This window comes from Nanorana parkeri, unplaced genomic scaffold, assembly GCF_000935625.1.
Source record: "Nanorana parkeri isolate BGI_ZX_2015 unplaced genomic scaffold, ASM93562v1 scaffold1218, whole genome shotgun sequence".
NCBI classification, from domain to species: Eukaryota; Metazoa; Chordata; class Amphibia; order Anura; family Dicroglossidae; genus Nanorana; species Nanorana parkeri.
Window position 1 is genome coordinate 505,239 of NW_017307486.1, and position 10,888 is coordinate 516,126.

Consider the following 10,888-nt stretch of genomic DNA (forward strand, 5'->3'; position numbering starts at 1 on the left):
TTACTTCATGGTACCCTGGGAGTAAACAAAGCATGTAGGGTGGCATGTAGAATCTTCCAGTTCATTAGGCTAATTAATCTCTAGAGTCTAATTGGTGTATTTTCGCATACACTTCTAGGTTTAATTTACAGTGTAATGGTTGTTGTTACAGTCTTGAGACTCAAGAAGCAGCCTATTAACCCTTCCCACATAAGTATCAATGGTTTTCTAACTAGTAATCATGCAAAGAATGATTCTATTTCTGTTTTCTTTCAGCTGCTGAAGGAATGGTGTGTCATCCTCTTTGTTCTGCTGCTGGTTGTTGGGGACCAGGGTCTGATCAGTGCCTGTCCTGCAAATACTTCAGTCGAGACAAATCATGTGTCAGATCCTGCAACCTTCGCTCTGGGTAAGTAATACTTAAACCAAATATTCATGTCTGAGCCATGATCATAAATCAAGATGGCTGTGTAATAATATGCATGCATATGTATCTGCCGTGTTACACCCTGACACCTGAGAGATTATTTAGTCATTCTGTTCCAATCCTGTAGTTCCTGGGTATCTTGCCTGTTGCAATTACTTCTGCAGATCACCCAATAATTAATGAACCCTTTGAACCCATGACACTGGCTCACCGGTCCACAACCATAGCTCTTAGGCCTGGTTCACACCCGGGCGTTTTACAGCGCGTTGCTACGCGCTGTAAAACGCTCAACATGTGAAAACCAATAATTGCCTATGGGCATGGTTCCCACCTGGGCATTTTACAGTACAGGAGCTTCTTTGGGGCATATTTGTCGCGCGTATCCATTAGGATACAGCCGGATAGCCCTCGGAAATGCGCATTTGTCACGCATTTCTTTTACCGCAAATCGCGGTAGAAACGTGCGGCAAACGCGCGTATTCCGTACACCTAGGTGTGAACCCAGCCTTAAAGTGACACTAACTTAAAAATGTATTCAAGTACCTTAACTATCAACAAAAATATCACTTCTTTGTGTATGACTCAGCTGTAGATCCTCAAATCATCTCTGAATTGGTGCTGGCACTGTCCTTCCTTCTGGAAGGTGGCTACTTGTGTCCCTGTGTGTGTTGTAAAAAAGCCACAACTCCAAGCTCACTTGCATGATGAACTACAATCTCAATTCAAATTAGTAAACTAAACAAGAGATTGTAGTCCTTCACAAGGGTAAGCTTGGAGTGGTAGCTACTTTACAACACACAGAGGGACCATGGGGAACAAAAGTAGCCACCCTCCAGAAAGAAGGACCGTGTCGACTGCAAAACATTTTTTGTAATATTTAAAGGAGAACTATGAGGTGAGTGCTTTTCACTCACCTCATAGTTCTAGCCGACCTGTGACAATGAGACTGTCACAGGTCGGCTCAGTAGATCGGGAGGTGAGCGAACACATACCGAGTTCACTCGCCTCTCGATCCTGTCACGGCTCTCTGCCGTGACAGGGGGAGGGGCTGGATTCCCCTCTCCCCGCTCCGATCTGCCAGCGCTGACTGGCGGAACGGACGGGGGAGGGGGCGGGTACAGCTGGCTCTGCCTCTAGATAGGCAGAGCCAGCTGTCACTCACGCAGCTGGGCGGATCCCGTCATCAACGTCGGGATCCGCTCCAGCTGCGGCGTCTCAGTATACCGCGAGCTGTAGCTCGCGGTATACTGAGCTTAGGGTAACGGTAGGACGCTAGTTTGTGTCCTCCCGTTACCCTAAGGAGAACTATGGGGAAAAACACTGACCCCATAGTTCTCCTTTAAGGTACTTGAATGCATTTTTAGGATTTACCTCCTAAGTTTAGTGTCACTTTTAAAAAAAAAGTTGTTCCACATTGACTGCTTACAAATGTGCCTAGAATATTATAAGGGGATAAGAACCTGGTGATCTCTCTTCCCAAAAGAGCCGAACGTTACCCTAAGCAGAGTATGTTTTTCAGTAGTGTCATGCACAGAATAAATGCATTTTAATGTATAATCGTGTATTCCACAAAACTGTAGTACAAATCAGAATACTTGCACATCGTTAACACTGCCTGCCATATATATTTAGACGTAAAACTTCAAAGAGCATGAAAACATTTAGCAGTGTGTAATGTAACTTTAAGCCATAGAGGGCACAGGTGTTTATATTGCATATTATTACTCGCATATATCCCCAGAGTCAGTCAATTCGATTTGCGCCTCACCCCCCTATTATAGACTAATACCAAAAACAATTTATCTGGGGTTTTAAGAAGCACACACCATTGCAAGGTCTTCCTCACAAGCCCTGGGTCTAGGTGCCTCCTTAATTAAAGGGGTACCATGATGCAAATAAGCCCCCTTGTTCGCAGAACCCCACAACCCCAGGGTCAGGGTTGTGGGGAAGAGGCCCTTGTCCCCATCGCCATGGGGACACCCCCCCCAATGCAGAGGGCACGTGGCCTGGTGATCGCCCCCCCTTTCCTGCCCTGCCAGTGCTCGGATCAAGGGTCTGGTAGGAATGTTAGGGGGACCCCACGTACTCCCCCTCCCCCATTCTTTGGGGCTGTAGTTGCCCCTTAAAATTCCTACCAGACCTAAAGGGCCTGGTATGGATTTTGGGGGGAAACACACACACACTTTTTGTTTTAACTTGGGGGGGAGGTGGTAGTGGGGGGGGGGGGGCTCCCTCCTAACATTCCTACCAGACCTAAGGGGTCTGGTATGAATTGGGGGGGAACCTCTTCTGCAGACTGAAAAAAGAAAAAAAATTATCCCAATATCACTTTGCTGCAGACTACCGCTAACGAATTTCGTCCGAATCTGGAAACGAAGTGCATTTCGGACCCGAATCCCGAAAAACGAAATAACGCAAAATTCGAATCAAAACGAAACAAAACAAATTTTTTGCCAGTGCACATGTCTATTAATACAGGCAGTTTCTCCTATAGACCAGGGACGTGCGGTCAGGGAAGGCAGGTGAGGCAGAACCTCACCTAGTATTATGGAGGAGTATGGAGGAGTATTATGGAGGAAAAAGCTGTCAGCTTCAAGTGTGAAGCTGACTGCTTTTTCTCCAGTCAGATCGGCTTTACCAGGTTAACTAAAGGGTTAAATCAAAATGTTAAAAAATATGCCAGGGTTTTGAAAAAAATGTTTTAATTTAGACAATGGTTATCCAGGCACTGCATGAACATTCAGAAAATTATAATTTTCAAACAAAATTCTAACTATCTCTACCTTGTTGCTACAAAAATTAGGGCCTGGTCATTTATATTCCAGTACAGATATCATTGCTTTCCCTATTTTGTATAATTGTTGTTCTAGCACTTATCAGTGAGGTCACACAAGGAGTTAAGATTTTAAATGCTGCCAGCTTTTAACCCTTTTAATAGAGGAAATCTTCACTTGGCAGTTAATTCTGCAGATTTACCTTTATTAGTCATTATTAGATCTCCTCCCCAGCCTGTAGCACTGTGAACTTTAAGAAAACACCATCAATTTCTGCATGTTCCTCCCACTCTATAATAATAAACAGTCTTTCAGAGTAATGAAATCTCCTTTCCTGAGAGATCATCTATTTTAATTACAGCAAATCATTGGCATTTCCTCCATTCTCCTCCCTTCTCTCTTCACCATCACCCTTGTCACCTTATCTCATTTCCCATGTCGTCCCCACTGAATCTGTTCAGTGCCTCCAGTTTTGGTTTTCCATTCCTTACTCATCCTCTCTCTACTCCTCTCATTGTAATTCAGATGTACTTCACATAAAATATTTTGCCTGGCAGTACACTGATATCATCTTTATTTGAAGCAGTGCATGAAAAATACAAGTACTGGTCTGCTATGAATGATCCAGGTGTTTTCTTTTTAGAATTTACATTGTGGCTGGAAACATAGGGAACTATTGTGAGGTTTGGTTCCTATAACAGTAAAAGAAAAAAAAAAAAATTGCACAGGACAATACATCTTCTTTACATAAAGCACTTTATGTATTAGCCACTTGGAGGTCCTTGTGTTTGTGGTCGCAGTGAATGTTCAAGAAGTAAATGCTTACCAAGTCATCCATTTCTGAATTACTTTGAAGTGGAAGCTCACCCTAGAAATCATTAATGGACTTTAAACAGTCATATAACACGTTTCTGTCTGCTCCTATTGTCCATCGATCAGCATTGGAAGCTTCCGGCCATTTACCAGCAACACTACGCAGCTCAGGGAGGTTGATTTACTAAAGAGAAGAAGGATGTTCACTTTGCAAGGGAATTTGCATTTTGCAAAGGGAAGTTTCCCTTAGCTTGATGAATGTGGTGAAACTTCACCTTGGAACACTACCCAATCATGAGCACAGAAAATAACAGAAACAGGGAAAATGAACAGCCTATTTGCCTTTCGTAAATCCGCTCTATGGTGCTCAGCAACCCTTGTGTAGCCTAACAGGGTCATTCACAAAAAGGTGAAGAGTTTGGAGAAGGCAGGAGAAGTGAACAATCTAGGACAACATAGCTGAACTGGAAAGTGAGCTGAATTGGAGAATTTTTCCAAATCAGCTATGTTGTCCTAGATTGTTCACTTCTCCTGTCTTCTCCAAACATTTCACCCTTTAGTGAATAACCCTGTAAGTCTTTGCAGGGTGGGTGGGGGCGCAGCCAGGACACTGGTATTCCGCCAGTTGGGGGGGGGGCGCCGCGGCCCGAAGATTTTTTAGCGCGGCCAAAGATTATTAAGTGTCCTCTGCCTGCGGCCGCCGTGCAAGGTATAAACCTACGCGTCAAGATGCGAAGGCCATTGGGTTATTACACGCGAGCCAATTGGCTTCATCTGGCTGCGCTCAGCTCACACACTGCATGCGAAGCTCCATGCCTGACAGCTTTGCTTTGCTCTGCACGGCTTCGCATGTAGTGTGTCACAGGCTTAAAGGAGAGTTATAATCTGAGCCGACCTGTGACAATGAAACTGTCACAGGTCGGCTCAATAGATCGGGAAGTAAGCGAACACATACTGTCGCTCGCTCACTTCTTGATCTATCCCTGCAGAGAGCCGTAACTGCCACTCATGGCACTCTGCAGGGATTAATTCCTTGTTATTTATTTAGTTTCCTCAAAAAAACATCGGGGGGGGGGGGGGGGCACAATTTTCTGTTCTTGCCTCGGGCGCAAAATAGGCTAGCTAGAGCTCTGCATCAGGGCACAGATTAAATACTTCCCAGTCAGGATTTGCAATCACAAGAAGCCTGGAGAAGGGGGCTAAGGGACACCATGATTTGCATTGTGTAGTTGGTAAATGCCCTTCAGTTCTCCAGTGCTGATTGGTGGATAAACAGGGTGTGGGCAGAATTCATACATGGTACTATGCATTTATCAAGGTACATGTGTTATATGACTGTTTAAGGTTCAATGATGATTTATAGGGTGAACCTTTCGCTTTAATGTTCACATATACACATTCATTCAGAATGAGCAGGTGCATTGCCATGGGTTGGGCTTAATCTGCATGTTCCCACAATGCACAAGTGTAAAAAGGGCCCTAAAAGACTGGATGGCTATGCCTCAGCTATTGCCTTTCCCATAAATATGCAACATTGTTAATAATGTAAATGTTAACTGTAAAAATAGGTTATTTTGCATCTCAAACTCTTGATTTTCTATTTCTAAAACGTGATAGAAGGTAGGGGACAAATCACTGTCAATGTATCTAAAAAGAACAAGGACTGTAGGGTATCCAGTGGAATGATAGAAATCCAATTGTTATTCCTTATCTTGTCTGCAGAGAGCCCCGGGAGTTTTCCAATGGTTCTGTCTGCCTTAACTGTGATAGCCAGTGTGAGAAGATGGAAGGAGGTGCACCTACCTGTTATGGACCGGTAAGAACATTTAAAAGGAATCCGGTCATAAGAAAACACTAAATCATACTAGATGGATTATTGTGGTTCTAAATGCTCAGCATTTCTGCCTTACAGTGCTGAATCCTTCAGTTTTGGTGTGATCCAATATATTATGAATATAGCATTCCTATATATTCTCCCTATTTTCTGCAACTTTCTGTACTCCTAAGACAAGACTGTTTTTATTTTAGTCCCTAGACACAAACCCCTTGCAGTGCTGGGGTAGCACCACTAGAAGGGGTTAATACAAATGTTGGCTGGAGTTCTTGTTTAATGCAAATTGCACATACCCACCACTGCTAGTGATGTTTCCACCTACCTCCTGAACTGATGATTGTCCCAGTGAAATTTGAAGATTTCTCCACTTCACCCATGATGTTTTGTCTGGGACCCCCACAGCTGATATCTATGCTGGCATTTACAGGTCTTTTGTGGGTGCATACATTACCCCTCTTTTCTGTCCTCTGGTGTCACTTAGATAAAACACAAGGTTATCGCACTCTTCTCTTGTTTTTTCATTTTACGATTTCCAGTGCCAGCTTCTTTTAATAGAAGAGCATTTATACTCATCTCACTGATGGCTAGTGTTTCCTACCTTTTCACCCATTCCAACGATGCAGCTTTATTTATAGTCTGGATTTGTTGGATGCCTGTGTTCCTGTTTGCGTGCCTTGGTTCCTTCCTCAACTCCCTATATCACTACAGGACACAGCAGTTATATTGGGTTGAAAGATGGAACTACAATGCATTGTGGGGAACATAGATATACAGCACTCCCAGAAGTGTTGAATGCAGAAGAGTCTTACAGAGGCTGCAGCACTAGAATAGATTGAAGGTAGGTGACATGGGTTGCCAGAGAGGTGATTATAATACTCTATCTATTACAGGGAGCAGATATTGTGAATTTTAAAGACATGACAGGGTCTGTACTGTACATTACATATGATAGTGTAGAAATGTATTTTATGAGCTCTAACAATCACTTGACTATTTTAGGGTCCTGAGCACTGTGCAAAATGCTCCAATTTTAAAGATGGCCCCAACTGCGTGGAAAAGTGTCCTGAAGGTCTCCAGGGAGCACACAGCTTCATCTTTAAATATGCTGATGAGGACAGAGAGTGCCGTCCATGCCACCCAAACTGCACTGATGGGTAAGAGTTAACATTTTGACTGAAGTAATACCAGATTTTTTCATCCGTTATCTTTTGATCATTTGGTAACATTTTGCATCCTGATATACAAGGTGTTACCAGGATAGGAAATTAGGGAATTCCAATAGAGGTTCTAACGTTCACGGAAATCTATCTCAAACTAAAAAAAAAAAAAAGTTTTGACTGTAGTTGCGTTTCAGTACTTGCACCTTATTAGATTTTTGTTTTTAGAATTTTGTAGGTTTTCTTACGGACGCCATTCAGCTGACTTTAATAAGAAACTGAGGGCTCATTGACCAAAAACTTTGCATACACCTGCCTGTTTGAAGGATTGCATTTTCCTGCACCAAAGCTGCAAGAAAATGAAGTCTAGTATAAACAAACCCACATAGTGCTAACATTCAGTTGCTCCATCGGTTTATCATATTTATAAAGTGAAATGTGTATTTATATTTTCTCATGAATGGATATTAGAGGACACAGAGTCCATAATCTCTTTTTCTGCAGGCCCTGTTATAAATGAACAGGAGGCCTCTATACTGATTGTTCCTGTTCATTCATAACTTGTGGAGATAGTATGAGTTACTATGTTCACAATTATGAATGAACAATTATGAATAAACAGGAAGTGATGTAGATTGATTAACTCATAACTGGTACACAGTAACCCATACTATGTCCAGTTATTTACAAGCAGTCAGCGATCAGCTGATTGCTGACTGCTTGTACCGCTCTCCATCCTGACATGCTGTCACAGCTGAGCCGGTGGTGCATGGAGGAGAGCTCGGCCTTTTTTGACAGCTAAATTCTCCTCCTCACCACCAACTCAGGCTCCTGTCCTCGCCCCCACACCGCTCTCCATCTTAATCTCCGCTCTCCTCCCCTGCACCGCTCGGTGGGGAGGAGAGAGACCAGGCATGCACCACAATTTCGTCCGAAAGATGGCACTTTGGGCGTTTTGCCAAAAGTGCCATTTTCGGCCAATATCTTTTGGCGCCAAAAATCTTGGTGCATGCCTAGTATTTATAACTATTATGCATATATGGACATTTACATAATAGCATATTTACTTATTTTCTGTAAAAAAAATAATGTTAACGGCGAGTTAGAATGCAGCGGTTCCTTGCAAGGTTAATCCTGCCCCCTTAGGAGAGTTTTTAGCCTGCTTCTAATATAGCATGGATAATCCTATTTCTCCAGCAGGAGCTGAATGATAAAACTGTGTTATGTGCAGACAACGTGTCTTACCAGCGCAACGTTTGTCCCACTGCTCTCATTTACAGCCCCAAGACTATCTCAAGGAATGTAAGATTAGGTCCCGCAGGGGCTGAGCAATTTAAATAGCAATGTGCACCCACAGCAAAACACCAGTGTAATGTTCAGCAATTACGGGAGAACTAATAAAACATTGTTTAGCTGGTTTCTTACCTCGTTGCTACAATTGGAGATAAAGGTCTCCCAAGCCCATCCGTGCCTTGCTTTGCATGATCTCAGCATTTTACTGGATGGAGCAATGTAATGTGTAGGGAAATCTAGAAATATTTTTACATTGTCCCTGTGGTGCTGACAGAAGTGTTTGGAAAATAATCCAGGTGTCGGAGCTACTACTCTGTTTATTTGCAGCCATGATGTATGTGTCATACATTTCACAGCACAGCTAAGCGAAGTCAAATCCTTCATTAATGGGAAAGGGAGGTAGCTAGACAAGAGATAGAAAGCAATTAAATAAAATTGTTCTGTGCTTATGCTTCCTCTAAAGTTTCCAGATGCAAGACTTCATGTCATTCTCATAATGCAGTGTTAATGTAACATCCTTTGATGCCTTATTGCCTTCCGGGATTATCTGACAGCATCAAATCACATTCCACTGTTTATCCTACATGTACAATGCATGGAGAAGCATTTTTAAGTTGAGTGAATATTTATTCTACTGCAATTTAAGTAACCAACAGCAATCAATACTACTTCTACTCTATGTTATGCTAGATATACAGGTATCAGTTTTTCTTGCAGTTGACTATTTTATATCATAACACTATGTCAGTTTATTATTGTCATCTGTGTCTCTAAATCTTTTCAATGGCGTACACAGGGGTATAACCTAATATACATTTTTAGTAATGAGGAAAGGTTAGAACTTTATATTCCTGTCCGTGACTTCCTGTCCTTGTGATGCCCACACTCCTATTTTCTTGTATGTGTGTTACAGGGACAGGAAGTGTGGGTAAATCTCTCCAATGGATTCACAGACAGACAAAAACTTAAAAGTATATTTAGCTGTTCTTTATACAATACACACACACACACACAAAAAAAAAGAAATAGTAGGACTTAAGCTTTAATCAACTGTTGAAAGGGTTCAATCAATGGGAAACTTGATCAGATCACTTTGAAATAAAAATCTTGATCAGAAACTGTTGACTGTCACTGTGAAGACAATAGCTTTGTGCTATGATCAATTGTGCTGTTGAACAGGGAATTAGGCAAATAATGTTTCCTTTGAGCTGAAATCATTTTATATTGATCAAGTACTAATCAGCCCCAAGGTGTTTTTTTCTAGTGGGATGCAGCCCATCTTTAAAAAAAATATTTACTTTCACTGATAGTTGGAAGCAATCTAGGGATTTTCCTCCCCAGAGACTGGTTGTGGAAGCCTTTTTTAACCGTTTTGTTGCTGCTGCTGTAACTACTACTATGGCGAGGGCAGTACCAGCATGTAAACAAACTCACAACTACTGTAGCACCCAATAATTAGTTTACATTTGTTTTGTGCTGCTGGCTTTCTTATCTTGTCTTGAAGTGATTCAGCTGCCCGATCACTTTTACATATATGGGAAAGTGACACCTGTGCCCCACCATGTGTCCCAGGCCTGTCTGTCGCTCCTGAATGCAGGTTTCAAGATGCAGAGAAACAGGAAAGTGGTGGGAGACCAGCAAACTTTGTTGATCTCCCCTGTTTAGTATGAACCTCAGAATACTCAGTTTTAAGCACTTCTGAGTTTAGAGCTGTTAAACTTCAGTGGCTCTGGCCAGGACAGCAGATCAAGCACAGTGCTAAATCAGCTTCAGCAGAGTCTTCAGCAGACCCCTGATGTCTCCTTAAAGAGGACCTGTACTATCTACTGCACTGTGCTATCACACGGGAGCTTATAAGCCCCCATTGGAAAAGTAAAAAAGTCTAAACAAATGAAAGTATATTAAATAAAAAACACTTAACATTTTTTAAATCCCCCTGCCACAAAATACACGTACAAACACAAATGCATACAACACATATTAGGTGCCGCTGCTCACACAAAGTAAGAGCATTAATTCTAGGGCTATCATTTGACGGTGTCAGGCAGCCTTAGTTCAGGAACTAAGTTCAGGAAGTCTGTATTGCTGGCTGCAGCCCTGACTGGCGAGGGTTAATCATCTTGTTTCTTGCTGGCTGCAGCACTAGCCTAGTCAGCTGTGGCTTAATTAATCTAACCACACACCTCCTGCTCTGGGATTGGCCTGCTGGTGGCGCCCTATTTAAGCTTCATCAGCCTGTTTCCCCAGTGCATCAGATAGTTCTTGCTATACAACCTTTGCAAATCCTGTGTCTGCAAATCTTGATTGTCTTCGGTTCTAACTTTGGCCTGTCCCTGGATTACGCTTTGCTTTCTGCCAGCCCTGACCTCAGCTTGTGCCCGGATTACCCTTTGCCAGCTGCCCGCCCTGACTTTAGCCTGTGCTCGGATTACTGTTGCCAGCCGCCAGTCTTTGACCTTAGCTCGTCCCCGATTACTCTCTGGTAGTGTCTTTCTACTTCGATCCGTACCACGGTTCAGCACCTCTAGCCACCCTGTGGCATCACCTGATCAGAACAAATAGTTTAAGACCTTGGGGCATTCAAGTACCGGTAGGTGTGCTTGCCTTATGG

At 42.7% G+C, this 10,888-nt stretch overlaps 1 protein-coding gene across 1 annotated transcript in view; it reads left to right on the top strand.

Annotated features, from left to right (window-relative positions):
* LOC108797054 (receptor tyrosine-protein kinase erbB-4-like) overlaps positions 1-6,981 on the top strand; it is a gene marked incomplete at both ends in the record, with an annotated part of 259,684 nt that extends 252,703 nt beyond the window's left edge. Inside the window, 3 exons of the mRNA XM_018568620.1 lie at positions 256-388; positions 5,716-5,809; positions 6,827-6,981. Coding sequence (XP_018424122.1) covers positions 256-388; positions 5,716-5,809; positions 6,827-6,981 — 382 coding nt within the window. The remainder of the gene's footprint in view (positions 1-255; positions 389-5,715; positions 5,810-6,826) is intronic.
* Between the last annotated feature and the right edge of the window lie 3,907 nt (positions 6,982-10,888).